The sequence below is a fragment of the Papilio xuthus genome, unplaced genomic scaffold, assembly GCF_000836235.2.
Source record: "Papilio xuthus unplaced genomic scaffold, Pxut_1.1 DF825783.1, whole genome shotgun sequence".
Lineage (NCBI taxonomy): Eukaryota > Metazoa > Arthropoda > Insecta > Lepidoptera > Papilionidae > Papilio > Papilio xuthus.
This window is the reverse complement of record NW_013532866.1, coordinates 1571111-1590373: the sequence shown is the minus strand read 5'-3', so window position 1 is coordinate 1590373 and position 19263 is coordinate 1571111. Positions and strand designations below refer to the sequence as shown.

The window sequence follows — 19263 nt, the reverse complement described above, 5'->3', positions numbered from 1 at the left end:
TAACTATAGTGTTTTTAATATAATTTTTATTTTTAAAATAAAATAAAAAGCTCTTTATTAAAATAAAGAAGCCAATAATATCTCATAGAGTAATTTTAAAAGAACTAGCTGTCGCCCGCGACTACGTGCCTCTATATAAATCAAAACTTAATTGCTATGTGTTCTTCCAGATTAAATTCTACATGTATGCCGAATTTCAGCGATATCCATACAGCTGTTCTAGAGAAACCTTTAAACAAACATCCATCTAAACATTCGCATTTATAATATTAGTAAGATTTGTAGCTTTGATAAAGGATTTTGTGATGATTATGGATTGTTTTTCTTAATTTATCAATGATGTTAATTAAAAAAATATATTTGACGTTACATCATCTATGTGCGTTAATTTTTTTTTTCATTCATCGGGTTGTAATAAAAATATCTGGGGGGCGAGAATGTACCAAGACGTACATAAATGTTGCCTGGTGAAAAAAACGATGTTCTAATTTTACTAAAATAAACAGCTCCGTGTAAAGTAAGTGAAAATTTTATTTGACTACCTTTTAAACATACTAAAAAGCGTGTGTTTAAACTTTCAACTCATGCGACAATTCCCAAGTGACGTAATGTATTTACCTTTGTAAAAACATTGTGTGTTGGGATATGTTTAAACATGTTTTATGTTAAAAAAAATCAAATCTGTGAAAATATCATTTAGTATGTGAAATAAAAAAATATCTTACTAATCTTACTAATATTATAAATGCATATGTTTGGATGGATGGATGTTTGTTTGAAAGTATCTCCAGAACAGTTGAATAGATCTCGATGAAATTTGGCAGACAAATAGAACATAGTCTGGAAGAGCACAAAGCAAAGCAACAAATAATTAGTAACTAATTATTTGTTTTTTAAATCTGCGTGGTATACGTCGCGGGCGACAGCTAGTGATTAAAAAAAAGCTTAAGTTACTTCCGGACATATCAGCTATCTTCCAATGAAAGTCCCATCATGCAGCCTTTTTGGAGATAATCCGTACCAAACCCAAATTTGGGGACAGACAGAGAGAACATTTTAAACATTTTTTTCGTTTGAGAAATATGGTTTTTCCGATATTATATGCGAAAGTTTAGATGGATTAGACACATTACTGTCTTTAATAGCGCATAGGCTACTAAAGATTTTTTAAGCAGACGAAGACGGGTCTAACTTTTACCTAGGTCTATAAAATAGTAGCAATTTCAGTCGAAACAAACAAACAAATAAAGTACTAAAGAATTATTTTTATTATTATCACAATCGCTACAATAAAATTAAAGCGCGTAATAAACATTGTTATAATTTTTTAATTGTTAAAAATGATTTTCATTTTAAAATATCGTAAAGAATTTAATATGAAATATATTTTAAACAATTTTCGATACAAAATCATCGTTCGTTTTTCATTCGAAGCACGGCTCAATGTAAATGGCACTCCATTAAAGTATTTCGAAGTTAATATAGATGTCGATAAATTGTCAGCTTCCGATGCAATAAGGCGATGTACATCACTACGCTAGTGATGCGCTGACACCATCGATATTTCGAAATTGAAAATAATTTATAAAATTCATATCCAAATGGAATTGCAAATGGTTTGAAGCTGTTAAATATATTTATTTGTACAGTTGAGGACTTTGTTAGTTACCCATTTCGGTGAAAAAATATTTGAAGTGTACGAGCTCTTAAATCGTGGGATTGTGAGGCCAAAATATCCATTTAAGGTATTGTTATCTCTGTTTTGTCGATGTTACAGGTACGATGATGATGACAGGGATGACGATATGTTTTATATAAAGATTTCTTTCTCAGAAACCAACGGTAGGTGACAGTTTTGGTGTGTAACTTTTCTAAAGAGTATTAGTAATATTTTTTAAGTATCAAAAGATTAAAAGACAAAGGAGCGCATAGTAAACTTACATAATAATTTTAAAAACGTCAGAGAGCTTTTTGCGCATAAATTATTTAAAAAAAGTAGTTACGAAACTTTAACCGGGTGCAGTAAAATGTTAATCAACTGAAGTCATGCCAAGAAAGTGCCGAAAACTACGTACAAACCTTCATTCTTACGTAAAACTATGATCTTTAAATCTAGATCTTTTAAATGTTTGGTCCAAGTCATATACATAAGCGAAAGCGTTTATGTATGTGACTTTCGGGCGACAGCTAGTATGTATATATATTTATATCTATTGCTGTCCGCGCGTAATTAATAAGTTATTTCATAAAAACCGTTTAGTCGTTCTGAAACCTTCAAACAAACTTTCGCATTTATAATATTATTATATAATAGTAAAATAGTAGTAAGATTTGTTTTAACTCTATGCGGAAAATTCGCGGACAACTACTAGTGTTTTATAAGGCAAAATACAAAGTAGTAAAAAGCAATTATGTAAGGCGAACTGGCTACGTCTTCCCATTTCATTTAGTGGAACTAAGAACCTTCTCAGAAATTAAAGTAATCCTTAATACTGAACTAACTTTATACTGAGTTGCAAATTTCTACAAAGAATTCCGCTTTCAAATAAATAAAAAATTTTATATTTATTTTCTTTTTCTCTTGATATCTTTCAATGACGACTTAAAGACTCTAAATGCAGCTGTAAATATCATAACTACAAAACCTTTTATCCAACCGTTTATTATTTTATCGAAAGACCTATACGAAAATACATTGACATATCTCTTTTTTTTCATTAAGAATGAAAGAGATGAGAATATTTGTACAATCAGTTAATCTTGCGGTGTTCACTTTATCTGACGCGGAACAATAACCAATGGGAGGCAGCTTTTAAATGTTTTTGTTTCAAAACTGCTAGGTCAGTGGCACATGGCTAATAGCTTTTCATTCGTATCCCGTCATTTATGCATCTTACTGCTATCTAATTGGTTATTTGTAACAAGACGTTAGAAAGAACCATGTTTGTCACGCAAGGGACAAGACAATTTCTCTGTAAGTGGAACACCGCTGATTTCCGCGACTGTACATGTATTTCAGGCCATGAAATCCCACCGTAAGATAAACCTTAAGTGAAAATGAAGTTGTGAATACTTTAAAATTCCTTGTTAAAAGTGTTTTAACAGCACTATTGTATTTAACATGATAAAGTGAAAATAAGGAAAATACGTGCTTTTCTCAAATGCCAAGATTGTTGTGACTTTTTTTATAGTAAGACTTAATTACGAGTTTTTTACTTACAAAAGCTTGGAGCAAAACAAAAGACGCTTGTAAAGAGAACAAAGTTTTTTATGTCTTTTGTACAAGTTTTTTTTCTTCTAGTACTAAAAGTTTTATTCATAGAAAAATGCTCATTTAACCTATAGATATGTCCCCTGCTTATGTGAGCCCTCCTCCGTCAAATCTCCTTTCCCTATCCATCCTTTTTTCATAAGAAAGGATACTAAAATTAGACCTGCTGTATATTTATCCTTAAGTGGGATGTGAATTTGATTCTTTGACTACATAGTTAACTATGTAATCCAGGTTAAGCGACACTCAAGCTAAGAGTTTGACGTTTGACCGTAGGCGCCAGTGTAGCACACTTAAGCCGCGTCCCCGTTTACGATTACAATCCAAACGCTTGTGTAATTACGCCATTTGTCTCAGTCTTTAAATTTCTATTTTAAAAAGTTTTATTCATTAAGCTGTGTCCCGCGACTCCGTCCGTGCGATATTAATAATACTTAAGTAGTATCCTATGTGTTCTTCCAGACTATGTTCGACATCTGTGGCAAATTTCATCGAGATCCATACCGCCGCTCCGGAGATACCTACTATCAACCTATCATCTAAACTTGTGCATATATATTTTTAATAAGCAAAATAGTTATTGCACTACTTGAATTGATGTATCAGCGCAGAATTGAAAAAGTATCCAGAATATGCTCCCCTGCAGCAGCTATTTTTCTGTCTAAGTCCTGTTGAAATCGCTCCAACCGTTCCGGAGATTACATGAAACAAACGCGGCCTTGCGGACAGACATACGTACAGATAGACAAAAATGTTAAAAATTGTTTTTTTTTCAGTAACATAAATACATCGTGTGTACGAAATATATTTTCTTTCGATATTACAAAGAGATAATTCATTGTTTTTCATATGTATAGATTAAATAAAGATGTTTACTAAAAAAATGACTTACAAACGTTTTGCAAACTGTACCGACATCTAAATTTAAAGATCCTTACAAATCACTCATAAAACATAATTGACGTATTGAAATAAATCCGTATAAATTCTTCAAAGATTTAATCGAACTGATGTAATAATAAACTAATATAAACCTTATTGCTAGTGTTCGAGCGGAAAATTCTCAGGCGTATTTTTGGTGCCGTGTGCGAAGACAACCAATGGCGAAGCCGGTACAACCAAGAGCTCTATGACTTGCACCAGGAGCTGAACGTGGCGGGACACATCAAATTGAACAGGCTTAGATGGGCCGGCCACGTGGAGCGGATGGATGAAGCCAGAGTCCCTAAGAATGTTATGGCGAGTAATCCCGAAGGTCGTCGAAGTCGAGGGAGACCAAAGCTCCGATGGATAGACGGCGTTAATAAGGACGCAAAAAAAGTGGGCATAGCAAACTGGAAGTCCGTGGCCAGAGATACACCGAGGTGGAAAAAGTTGCTGGACCAAGCCAAGGCCCACAAAGGGCTGTAGAGCTAGCAGAAGAAGAAACCTTATTCCAATGAGTTAAGGTATGTTTTACTTAGAAAAATATGTCGACTTAAGTTATAACAAAGCTCAAGAAAGCTTAGCATCAAGTTAAAGAAGTTACAAAAGACCGATATAGACGTCTTTTTGGGGAATATTTTACATATCCCTTTCATTGTTCGATAACAATATTTTCATAAGCTTTGAATAAGAAAGCTTTCACGTAAACTTTTCGTTGCGTAAATGTTCGTTATTTGAATTTAAATTTCGAACGATCCCTTGGCGGTTGGAAAGTTTATTTAGGTTATACATGGAGAATATGAATACAAGGAATTACCTAATATGTTAAACCTTTACAATTATACAATGAATAAATTATTTTTATTTTATATTAATCTGGTATATATAAGGTGGCAAACGAGCGAGCAGCCACCTGAAATCGCTGAAATAGCGAAGTAAACGTTGCCCATCGACATACGCAATTGCATATGCGTTGCCTACCTTTAATTGACAGAGGAGGATGCACAGATAGAAAATATGTTCCCTTTCCATGCATCCTCTCATCCGGAAAGTCCACTACCACTTCCCATCTTTTCCTAATAAGAAAAAGGGTGGGAAGGGAAAGAGGACTAAATTATCAGACGAAACGCGGAATTGCTTTCAGTTGACGCGTGTCTTCTGTGTCGTGGTAGTGGTCGTGGTATTTCACCGGGCGAGCCGGGCCAATTCATGCGAAGATGTAAAAGCGGGCTCTACCACTGTTAAAGACGACAACGCCGATCAATTGGGAGTATTTTGAACAGTTTTTAGTATCTCCGAAGTTAAAAATAAACAAAAATATAATGGAGACTCAACTTTATAAGTTAGAAAAAAATCATTCAAACCATTAAATATTTTTACCATAAATAAACTAGAATAGATAATAATCGAAACTGGATTACAACTGGAAAAATGTAATCCCGTACTGGAACGCCCAGTGTGGATACTGAGAGCTACAGCTCTCAGAATAATATAATGTAAATTGTAAGTTTTATAAATATACTAACTGACACCCGGGATTCCGTCCGTGTGGAAAAAAGCTAAGTAGCCTATGTGTTTTTCCAGATTATATCAAATCTATACCAAATTTTAGAGAGATCCATGCAGCCGTTCTAGAGATATCCATGCACCTCTCCAAACATTCGCATTTATAATATTAGTAATAGTTTCATTTTATTTCAGACTACCTGTCGCCCACAACTTCGTCAACATAGTAAGTAAGTAGCCTGTGTTCTTGCAGACTATGTCAAATCTATGCCAAATTTCTGCGAGAACTATACAGCTGTTCTGGAGATTCCTTTTAACAAACATCCATCCAAACATTCCCATTTATAATATTAGTAAGATTTCATTTTATTTCAGAAGTAACTTCGTCCATCTTGATAGCACTATATATCTTTTACTCTACAAAAGCTTAACAAAAGAGGAAATGGTCGACTTTTTGCTGGAACGTCTTTTGTTTCTATTTTGCCTTAAAGCAAACAATATAGTATCTTATTCCAAGGGTTTAAAGTCGTTATTTAGTTGTCTTTTATACTTTTCCAGGTATAGAGCGTGTGTTTATTCATTCTATGCAAATGCATTTGCTTTGACTTCACGGATTTTGTTGAATAAACGAGAGAAACGATGTCTACAATGTTTTGTTTCCACTTAAAGTGAAAAAGTAATTGAGGATTTTATTATTCACGATGCATATAATATTGGAAATAATTAAGTTTACTTTAAATTTTATTATAACCTGTCGCCCAAAACTTAATCCGCGTGGAATTAAAAAAAAACTTAGTAGCACATGTGTTCTTCCAGACTATGTTTTACATGTGTGCCAAATTTCAACAGATCAATGCAGTCTTTCTGGAGATACTTTTCAACATCCATCCATCCAAAAATTGGCATTTATATCGGTTTAAAGATCTTAGTTACTCAGAAAAAACACAAAGTTTCGCTTACAATGAGTATAAATGTAAAATATAATAGAACAAAAGGGCTTGCCGGCTAATCTTTTTATATATAATTCTTCTGTGAGTGTGTATGTCAGTGAACTTCTCTCAAACGACTGGATCGATTTTGATGAAATTTTTTGTGTGTGTTCTAGGGGATCTGGGAATGGTTTAGATTCACAATTTTGTCCGCTGGACAATGTTTTTTTAAATTAATTTTTAATTTATTAGTAGTTGATGATTTTGGAATGTTTTACATTGGATCCGACAGACGGCGCTACCATCGCAGTGTCAAATTTAAGTAATATTCAAATTAAAGATGCGTAGCCAGGACAACGTCTGTCGGGTCCGCTAGTACAAAGATAGTAACATTATATAAGATTAATATAAATCAAAAACAGACCTAAGTACAACTATAAGAAGTTAAATTCACAGAAATGATATCTTTATATATATAATTCTTCTGTGTGTGTGTATGTCACTGAACTTCTCTCAAACGACTGGACCGATTTTGATGAAATTTTTTGCGTGTGTTCAAGGGTATCTGGGAATGGTTTAGATTCACAATTTTCATCAAATATTAACTTCATATTAATTTATTCAAATTAAAGACGTGTAGACAGGACAACGTCTGTCGGGTCCGCTAGTATATATATAATATTGAGGATAGATTATGACAATACAGCGATGAGATATAAATTAAGTTTATTTTCAAAAACATTAACACTTTCACAGTTCTTTATCAGTAGTAGTATAAGATGAATAAAGGAAATTCTTGTTGCATTTTCCCAGTTATTAATGATAGATATAAAGTGTCTTCTTTAGTGTAGATTAAGCACAAGTAATATACATTTCCTTAGTGACTAGTTACCGTCTTAGTGCGGCAAAAATGTAATAAATTCACGCTACCCAATGCATAAAACACGAAAAAGGAACCAATGGTTTCTGAGGTGAAAATCTCTGTGTAAAACATATCGTCATCCCTGTCATCTTTGATAAAACAGAGATAACAATATGTTTTAAACAGAGATTTAAGCCTCAGAAACCCAAGGTTAGTGGCACTTATCTTCTGTTTTAGTCGTAGTTTGCCCCACTTTTGAAGTTAATCATCAAAGTTGATACAAACATCACACTCAAATTACCATAGGGTCGGTTTGATGTTTTAAACGATAAAGCTTCACTGGGGCTAACTTGTTTTGAATATATGATAACTTAATTTGAATATTGGGAAATGTGGATCGTTGGGGATTAAACATTCTGATTTTAGGAAGATAAAATCGAATAGATTCTATGAAATAATCTTACTAATATTATAAATGAGAAAGTTTAGATGGATGGATGTTAAGAAGTTATCTCCGGAACTACTCAACGGATCTTGATGAAATTTGGCACAGATTTAGAGCATAGTCTGGAAGTAGGCATAGGCTAATTATTAAGTTTTTTTTTAATTACGAACGGACGAAGTCGCCGGCGATTAACCAGTAAAACATAAACAAAATGTATCCGATTTTCGAACCATAATTTTTTGTTAAACTTTTTTACTTTCTAGCCGTCTGCATGGAATAAAAAGCTTAGTAGCCTAAGTTTTCTTCCAGACTATGTTCTACGTTTATGGCTAATTTCATCGAGATCCACGCTGCTGTTATGGAGATACCTCCTAACAAATATTCATAAATTTAAACATTCGCATTTATAATATTAGTAAGATTTGCATACACAACTAATGTCTGATTTTATGCATCAGCTCTGAAGCCTAGAGAGGCCTTAACGTTTCAAAACTTTAGACAACCCAGACGTTTAGGCTTCCGCTTTGAAATATGAAGATTATTTCAGGTGACTAGTTTAAATAGTTAAGGCCATTAAAATAAAACAAGATAAATAACTGAAATAATTAAAAAATGACATAGAAACATTTGTATATACATTTGTTATAATTGAGAAGTAAAAGATTATTGGAGCGTGTGGAGATAAGTGTGGAGAGGGTATCCTGGTAATAGTAGGTTTAGGAAGAGATGGATGGATTGCGTGAAAGGTGACATGATGATATGACGACAGATAGATTTGCAGGACGAAAATCTGGTGCACCAATCCTAGGTAAATTTGAGAATATCAGGAAGATGACACTTTTTAACTCCAATTAAAGATAATATGTAAATAATAATACGATATAATTCGCAAACAAAGCAGATAAGTCGACGAAGGAAATTATCGTAAATGGTACGGTAAGGTATGGTAATCCGCGTAATCATTCTATTTATAACTCTTTTATAGATGGCTATTTGATTATTTGGTAACACTTTTAAATCCATCTTGGATTTCATGGTATGCGATTCTAGACGCAGACCGTACTTCTTCAGTTCGTCTCATGCTTTTTGCATCCGTGAAAACCCACCTTTAGAGATACGAGTGTCAATATTTATGTCATAACCATAAATTCTCAAAGTCCAAGTTAAGTCCAACTGACCAAGACATAAACATTGCATTACAATTTTAAACATATCTTTACGAGGATTTGCTAATACTGCTATAAATCCCTTTGCTCATAGGGTTCTGCAAGACAGTTTGGAATTAAAGATCAAATTTTTGTCAGCTCATATATTTCCTCATCGGGAGTATTCGTAATATAGGGATGACTAGACCTTAGTCAACCAGGCCTGGCCCATAGCGGGTTGACCATAGGTTTTCTTAGTTATCATTCATCTATATTATAAAGAGGAAAGATTTGGTTGTTTGTTTGCTAAAAGGGCTACTAAACAAAAGCAATTTAAGAAAAATCCACTATTAGTAAGCTACACTGTTCCCGGATCACATAAGCAATATTTATTAATATTTTTCTTTGTTGCTGCAGTCTTTTCAGACCGGTTGTGGTCATCAGGTATCAATGACTCGCTACACGAGGCGCCGCCACCCTTAGTGGCTCTCTTTTTAGTACATTGATGTAGAGAAACATCTAGGGCCGTTCTGATTTGGTCGGTCCATCTCATGGGCGACCTTCCTCGTGGTCTGGTGCCCTCCACTTTCCCCTACACCACCAAGCGCATTATAGGTATAATAGATTACATTATTAGACGAAGTCGCTGTAAAATGCCCGTATTTTATGTAGAACCAAAGCTAAAGGCAGCGGCAATTAAAGTTGATATATATGCGATATCGTTCGTTGATCTTTATCACCAAAAAAAGCATCATTAAAACTATAAAATGGTAATTGCATTTAATCTTATTAAGATAAGAGAATGGTATAAGTATGCGATGTGAAACGCTGATTATATTGCATACGCAAATGTAACACTGTACTGTAACAACAGTAAAAAAAAGTGTTGTATTGAAGCATTGAAAGTGAAATTTAATATTAAAAATGAGTTTTTACAATAAAGTGGTTATAATAACTGGCGCTGGATCAGGCATTGGGGCTGCAACTGCGATAGCATTTGCAAAACAATCGGCTAAAATAACAATAATCGATATAAATGAACAAGATTTGAATAAAACAGCTGAAGTATGTAAAACAAATAATAAAGATGTATTAAAAATTGTCGCAGATTTAACAAGAGATGAAGATATAAAACGAATCGTCGATGATACTGTGGCAAAGTATGGGAAATTAGACATACTAATTAACTGTGCTGGAATATTCACCATTGCTAGTATTGAAAGTAATAATTTAATGAAAATATACGACCGTATTTTAGCAGTTAATTTAAGATCTGTTGTTGCATTAACTAATTATGCTGTTAATGCATTAATCGATGCGAAAGGTTGTGTAGTTAACATCTGCAGCGTGGCAGCTAAACTAATAACAAAGAGTAATCTACCGTATAGCATTTCAAAAGCTGGATTGATGCATTTTACTAAATGTACAGCAACAGAATTAGCTGATAAAGGTGTTAGAGTGAATTCCATATCACCAGGACCGGTGAAAACTAACATTTATCAGTATTCTGGTTTAAGTGAGAAAGAAATTAATGTATTAAAAGATATTAGTGTTGATTGTACACCTTTAGGAGCTGTGATAGAGCCGGAAGAAATAGCAGAAGTGGTGCTATTTCTATCAAGCGAAAAGGCGAAGAGTATTACTGGTTCGGATTACTTAATTGATGGTGGAATGCTATTGAAAGGACTGGTTAGTTTACGCTAACTAAATTATTACTCGATGTCGGCCGCATGCAATAAAAAATTAGCTTATGTGTGTCCACACTATGTTCTCTATCTATTAGCGACATCCGTTCAACTCTTTTTGAGATACCTTCTAACAAACATACATCTAAACTTTTGCATTTATAACATTAATAAGATTGAAAGTATTTTATATGCGTTATGTTCTTTATTATTACTAATAAAATTAATTTTCAATTAGATTCTGTGGTTTTTATTTAAACTATAATAGTTGTAAGCTTATTTCCAACAAGTTTAATAAATAAGTTACAAGGAACGTATGAAAAAAACTTAGAATATCAAGTGTAAGATGTTAAAATGTAATTGAAAAATGAACTTCTTTTCAAACACTGGTATACTATAAATGGATACGTGATTGCTTCTAGATGATAGTTTTTGCTTTGTTCCAATGTAAATACGCCTGATGATATTACGTGAGAGTTAATTCTATCTATAATAATTAGTTCCAATCCTTACCACCGCTACAATAATACCAGTGAGCGACGAGCCGCGTCCGCGAAATAATAACAGTCCCACTCATACTGATAAAGAGCCCCCGATGGGCTCGAAACTAATCGGTGCCGCCACCGGACGAATATACGTGAGTGTTTAGCCGTTTTTGTATAAATTTATTAATATCTCACAAAAGTTTGAATAATTTAATAACAGCGCTGTAATGGCGTAAATCAAATAGGCATAAAATACTTCATCTTAAAGCCAGTCCATTTATAGAGGCTTTCAAATTACATCAACTTTTAGTTTTCAAATCACTGTAATAAATAAAAAATGAAAAGCTGGTTTTAAAACATATTAAGTTGATGGAAAGTGTATAATATAATAAAAATTAATCGGCAAAGAATAATCTTTTTTTTTAAATTCAGAAGCTCTTCGATATTTCATCGGCCAGTTAAATTATCTGTGAGATTGGAAGGTCGATAATCGATATATTGCATTGAATAAATAAAATATACGAGCTGGCTTTCAACGTTTAAATATATTTATATTAATGCATATTATTGACCTGTATCAATTACTTTGATGTTATCACAATCAATCTTATATTAACCTAGCTGTTGCTCGCGACTCTATTCACAATTAAAAAAATACTAAATTAATGTTCTACATCTATGACAAATTTCATCAAAATCAGTTGAGTGGTTTTTGGAGGTATCTTTTAACAAACATCCATCCATCTATACATTCGTATTTATAGCATACTAGCTGTTTTTTGCGACTCTGTTCGTGCGGAATTAAAAAAAAAACTTAATACCTTCAGCGAGATTAATTTAGCGGTTCTGAGGATACCTTGTAACAAACATCCATCCATCCATCTTAAAATTCGCATTTATAATATACTAGCTGTCGCTCGTGACTCCGTCCGCTCAGAATAAAAAAGTAGCTTATGTGTGCTTCTAGACTATGTGCTACATTTATACTAAATTTCATCAAGATCAGTTAAAAAAACTTGCATCCATCCATCCATCCAAACATTCGCATTTATAATATTAGTAAGACAGTACCAAAATGCAATGTATACAGTTAAAATAAATTTAATTAATTTTATCTCTGTGCAGTAGCAGGATGCAGGTAGCAAAGCTCGTAAGTTCCTCGCGTTCCGACTGGAGATTATCTTCAAGTAGTTGTGTACTTGTCTTTGACTATAGAGAAAAGGACTAGTAGCTACTATTGTACCAAATAAATTCCGTCATCTTATCAGTGTGTGAGGTAAAGGTGACAATCATACATGTGCCCATGACACATCTTAATGAACACAGACTAGTTTATAATAACTAAATAACCACCACAAAACAAATGAATTAATTTGTACTATATTAAATAAACTATATACTAAAACTAAACCAAACTAAAAATAAAACTAAATAAAGAAACTGCACGCATCGTGAGAAGGTTCCTGTCTCTACAGCCCTGACCACTGGTTGTTTGAGTCATAGGACTCCGTAGCCGGTGGTGCTCTATTTTTAATATAATATATTTTGTATAATTTTTTAATTTTTATGTGAAATATAATATATTAAAAATAAGGTTAATAAATGAAACTAAATAATATAAAAAAAATCGACCCCAAATTGCTGCGCTCGCACGGTAGTGTTAGATGCTTGCGGCATTCCCCCGTTGAATGGCCAAGCTCAAACTTTTTCCGAAATGCGCGCCAGCCCTTGGACACACTTAAATTTACAATAATACACTAACTTAAATGTATATCTTACTCTTACTAATATTAAAAATGGGAATGTTCAGATGAATGGATAGATGGTTGTTTGAAAGTATCTCCGGAACGCCTGCATAGATCTCGCTGAAAGCATAGATGTAGAACATAGTTTTGAAGAACACATAGGTTACTAATTTAGTCCGACCGGTCAGAGTTGCGGTTGACAGTCCTTACATAAAACGAGTAAACAAGCAAGCACAAGTTTAGAACTTATTGTTCGCTTTTATTTTACAAAGGGATAGCGCGAGTGACAAGTCCTGGTCATTTAAAAGTCAAAGACTAGCCGCTGGGAGATAGCGTGACCTATTTTATGTAGTTACACGTACATTTCTTTCTTTATACATTGCTACGTTACTAGTTTTGTATTTTTGCACGACTCACAGATGGGTAAAGTTTTTACACGTAGTTGGGAATATAGTTAGAATATAAAATCATTTTACAATCAAACCTTTTGCAACACTCACGTATATACGTCCGGTGGCGGCACCGACTAGTTTATATTATAGACCGACGTATATACGTGAGTGTTTAGCCGTGTTTATATATCAGTTTAGTATAATGTCTCACGAAAGTTTGAATAACTTGACATGAAGTAGAATATATTTTTGTTTATCTTAAGGTAGCAAGCGAGCAAGCGTTCACCTGAAATCGCTGAAATAGTGAAGAGACTGATGCTCATAGACATGCAATTACAGATGCATTGTCTGCATGTCATCAATGGAGGAAGGGACGAACAGATCGTAATTTTCTCTATCGAATCCACTTTATAGTCCCATCTTTTTTATATCATAAGTTGGCAAACGAGTGGCCACCTGAAATCGCTGAAATAGCAAAGTGATTGTTGCCTATAGACTTGCAATTGCATATGCGTTGCCTTTAATCGTCGGAGGAGAGGATGCACAGAAAGAAAATATTTTCCCTTTCCATGCATCCTCTCATCCGGATAGTCCGCTACCATTTCCCATCTTTTCCTTATAAGAAAATGATGGGATAGGAAAGAGAAATTAAAATTAGACCTCCGATATGCATACTTATCGTACGAAACACAGAATTTCTTCCAATTCACGCCTATCTTCTTTGTTATCGTGGTATTGCATTGGTCGAGCCGACGTGTTTCCACGTTTCAACTCTATTGTGACCTGAAAGGCTTCACCAGTTCTGATTATTTATGTTTTACTTATATTATTAATTATTTGTACCTACTTTACTCTATTCAACTATGACTCGATATTCGTGATGGGTGAACCCTCGTTGGCCAATGTTTTTTATTACTTACTATAGATTGGTTTACAAAAGCTAGTGCATTGTCGTATCGTATGAACGCGTCTCTAAATGATTTCACGTGAAAAGCTTTACTCTTTTGTCCTTGTCACAATATATCTCTCGACCAGTGTCAGGCAATAATTGAATTTAGACATGAATAAAATTCTACTCTGGAGAGAAGATTTATAAAAAGCATATTGCTATTTGTAATTTACGATGTCGGAAAGTTTTTTTAGCATTATTCTTAGCAAGTTCACAAGATATTGCCCGCGGCATCGTTTGCGTGGAATTATAAATGCTTAGCCTATGCGCTAATCTATGTGACTTTCGTTCAGATCGATTGAGCAGTTTTGGATTTAAGTGGTGACAACCATCAAAACATCCATCCATTTTAATTCGAACTTTCGCATCTATAAGTAAATAGCTGTCGGTCACGACTCCATACGCGTGGCAAAAAGAACAAATTACTAAGTAGTCTATGTCTTTTTCCAGCTTACGTTCAACATCTAAGCCAAATACAGCCGTTCTGTAGATACCTTCTAACAAACATCCACCCATTTAGCCTTTCACATTTATAATATTAGTATGTAGTAAGATTACCAAGATAAAAAATAACTTAAGAAACATTTGAACAAAACATCAAGACAGTCTGTCTACAGTCTTTGTTTCTACAACAAAACATTTCAAGTCCAAGTAAATTGAACAGAATGGACAAGAAATCGTACAAACTAATAAAAACCTTATTCCAATGTGTTAAGGAATACATTTATCAAGTCACAGGTTTAAAACAAAAGATCGTCTACGTAAAAATGACTTACAAAGGTTGAATTGCAGAAAAAGTTCTGCATTTATTAGTCAAAAATGTATCTTTTTATTGTGAAAATCTTGTTAGTATCCCCCTCTATAAACATGCCCAAAACTTTCCTTGTCACACTTTCTTTGACTAGCTGTCGCCCATGACTCCGTCCGCTCGGAATTAAAATAAAAACTAAGTAGCCATGTGTTCTTTCAGAGTATGTTCTACAAATTTTATCAAGATCCGTTGAGCCGTTCCAGAGATATCTTCCAACAAACATCCATCTAAACTTTCGCATTTATAATATTAGTAAAATATGAAGGTCAGCTAACATAGTAATCACGGAATTACACTGCCGTCATTTGTTTTTTTTTATAAGAGAGGGGGGCAAACGAGAGGGCTGAACACTGAGGTGGACAAAGACACCCATGGACATCCGCAACACCAGAGGAACTGCAAATGCGTTGCCGGCCTTTAAGGAAATGGTATGCTCGCTTTTTCTTGATCTCTTTATTTTACCAAAGAAAATAAAAGATATAAGAACATTGCTCAACACAAGTAAAACGGTAGTGTTCCTCGTAATATGTTACTCGGTAAAGGTTAACTCTTATTCGTCCATTCCCTTATATTATTATATTCGATTCATATCTTTATCCCGCTCAATATGCGATGATTACGCGTTAACCTTAAATCTGTCACTGCTACTTTTAAGCTTAGTAATGTAGTTTAACTATGAAATTAATGATCAATTTGTGTTCCACAAATTGTAAACAATATTAGTTAAAGGTTTCGTGAACCTCTTAATTGTATCGTAACTTAACACGGCTCAGGCTCCAATTTTGTCGATAACGTTACGAACACGCATATCGCCAATTCTTGATAGACCTTCAGAAATAGATTCGTGGCCTGGAATAGCGCACAGGCTACTGTTTTTTTTAACACGTTGACGCAGTTACGGGCGAAAGTTAAATTTAAAGATTTCTTCTTAACTTCATCAAGTTTAATGAGTCCAAACGAATGTTCATTTTGTAAAACATTTTATAAAAGACTAAAGAGAAAATTTCTTTTCACGGAAAAAGTACTCTGTTGATTAATTCTTTAATATTTAATATCTTTTGTTCGCCGGAAATTCACAATGAAGGCAAAACAAACCAGTTGATCACTTCCGTTGTTAATCTTAATTTCATGAAATTGTAAAATAACATTTATATTTGACAATATTTTATCGTAAGCGTTCACAGCCCATAAACGTCTTGTCATTCCTCTCTCTCTCTCAAGGTTCCTCTCCATTTAATGGAGGTTGGCGGTCAGCTCAGTGAACTTTCGCCGATCTTGTGCCAAGTGAAATAAATGTTCCACGCTGGTAACATTCGTCCATTCCTTGATATTTCGCAACCACGATTTCTTTCTTCGTCCAGCGCGTCTTTTGCTTGCGATTTTGCCCATCATAATTAGTTGGAGAAGGTCGTATTCCTCGTGCCGCAGAACATGTGCGTCCAACTAATGTCATCCTTATCATTAGAAAAAAAAGATAACCTTTTTGTAGCCTAACCAAGATCTTGAATTCCTGACCTGGGGGCGCTTAAATTGCCCATTGTCATATGCACTCTCGATGAACTTGATCCATCTCTACCTTTTTTTTCCAGAGAGGAATGCTTTATGCATACTCCGCGCCCCGGGGAGGACGCGGTAGTTATGTGGGATTCTCCTCCATAGCGGAGGCATACCCACTAAACCTCTCTGTTCCTCCAACGCATCGGGACGGGACCACGGGCACGCTTTCGCTCTCATCCGCGGCCCATCCGTCTCTACCTAGTACAAACGTATGCAACACAAATATATAAATCGAAGCCAATCAAAATGCAAGGTAAATTATTTTAATTATTTTTTATTACATTACTAGCCCTCGCCCGTGACTGCGTCCGCGTGGAATTAAAAATTATTAAAATAAAATTAGTAGCCTATGTGTTCTTTTAGACTATTCTCTACCTCTATGTTAAATTTCATCCCGATCCAAGCAGCCATTTTAGAGATACTTTGAGACAAAAATCCTTCGATCTATCCATCTAAACATTCGCATTTATAATATTAGTAAGATTGATATCCTTATACATTTATTTATCATATTTTTAATATAGTACATTTCATACCCAAAAAATATATACAAAACATATTATATTAAAAATAGAACACCACCGGCTGCGGAGTCCCATGACTCAAACAACCAGTGGTCAGGGCTACAGTGACAGGAACCTTCTCACGATGCGCGCGGCTTCTGGGATAACTGCCTTTTGTATCGTGCCCTTAATCCAATTGTGTAGCGAGAGCTTCTTGAGATGTTGGTCGAAGCTCTTCGCTATTAGTCAATTTACCGATACGACTATCGGAATTATGGTAGTCGATTTCATACGCCACATGGCGGTAACCTCGTGAGCCAAATCTAGGTATTTTAACACTTTTTCCTTTTGAGCTTTCGCGAGATTCTCGTCATGTGGAATAGTGACATCGACTAACATTACACAACTCTCAGACCGGTCTAATATTACTATTATAATATATCGGGCCTATTGGCAGCAATAGTCCTATCCGTAATAATATTTAGATCGATCCCAGTAGAGCGTGATATCGCTATTTTCCAGAACGGCTGAAGGTTGGTACTGGTAATACGGTACCTCAGCATCCACAAAGGCATATTTAAGGGCAAGTTGCTGGTGGATGATCTTGGCCAGTTGTGCCTATGCAAGTATGCACCGTCCGCAAGCCGAGAACAGCCGGAAACGATATGTCTAATGGACTCACCGGGACGACGACATGCCCGACAAATGTCAATCGTACCATCCTTTAGGATATGTTTTCGGTAGTTGTTCGTTACGATGTCTTCGTCCATAAGTAAGATTATTTTTAATTTTGTCAATAATTTATTATACAAAACTATTGATGTTATGTTCAATGCCTATCAGTACTGGATGAAAACGCATAAATTAGAGTATTTCGCGTAGTTTTATGATAAAAGTACACATTTAATTTAAATAATAAATTACAATTATCAATTAATTAACAATTCCAATAATATTGTTTTTTTGTAATTATCAAGTGACACTATTTTTTTATGAATACATTTAACATATAAAGTATCAATTGGGTATATAAAAGATGTTTTGAAACTGTTAACAATTGGATAGAACATTTTGTAGTATACGTTCACGTATTCATTATGAATTTTAACAATAAAGTTGTCTTAGTAACCGGTGCTGGTTCTGGAATAGGAGCTGCAATAGCAAAAGGATTTTCAGAAAATTCAGCTAAATTATCTCTAATCGATATAAACGAAGAGAATTTAGATAAAACTGTTGAAGCATGTAAAGCAAAGAAAGTGGAAGTCATAAAAATAATAGCTGATTTAACTAAAGATGAAGATGTTAAACGGACAATAGACAGTACTGTAAGGAAATTTGATAGAATTGACATAGTTGTTAACTGCGCTGGCATCTGTGGTTCGGGAAGTATTTTAGATCCTAATTTGTTACAGAAATTCGATGAAACAATAGCTATTAATTTAAGAACAGCAATTGTTGTTACTAATAACGTAGCTCCTCATTTAATTGAAAGTAAAGGAAATCTTATAAACATATCTAGTATATGTGCGACTTTAACAACTAAGTATATGGTTCCTTATAACGTGGCTAAAGCTGGTTTGACACATTTCACGAAATCAGCAGCTTTGGAATTAGCAGATTATGGTGTTAGAGTTAATTGTATTTCTCCGGGATATGTTAAGACACCTTTCATGTTGAACTCTGGGATAAGTGACAATTATATTGATGCAGCATTGAAAGCATGTGCTCATATTGTACCTTTAAAACGTGTTTTGGAACCAGAAGAAATTGCTGCAATGGCTTTATTCTTAGCCAGTGATAAGGCTAGTGGTATAACGGGTGCTGATTACGCTGTTGATGGAGGATTATTATTGACAGGTCTTAATGCTTTATCTGAACATAAATTTTACTAATGACCTTGAACAATGTAAATTAGAGTTTCTTCAAGAAATTTCTTCACTTCTTGCACAAGATAATGAAAATTTGTTAAGTTGTCAAAGTTTATGGCATTACGGGTTTATTTATGTATTTCCATTATATTAGCACTTTTAATAAAATTATAATTATTAGTAAAA

General features: G+C 34.3%; 2 protein-coding genes across 2 annotated transcripts; both read left to right on the top strand.

Annotated features, from left to right (window-relative positions):
- Positions 1-9936: 9936 nt before the first annotated feature.
- Positions 9937-10925, top strand: LOC106125718 (uncharacterized oxidoreductase YxbG-like). The gene has a single exon (XM_013323018.1). The coding sequence runs from the start codon at positions 10007-10009 to the stop codon at positions 10784-10786; it is 780 nt and encodes a 259-aa protein (XP_013178472.1). The 5' UTR covers positions 9937-10006; the 3' UTR covers positions 10787-10925.
- Positions 10926-18279: 7354 nt separating this feature from the next.
- Positions 18280-19263, top strand: LOC106125699 (uncharacterized oxidoreductase TM_0325-like). The gene is given in 1 exon segment (NM_001312314.1): positions 18280-19263. A coding segment is annotated over 1 exon segment (795 nt). The 5' UTR covers positions 18280-18306; the 3' UTR covers positions 19102-19263.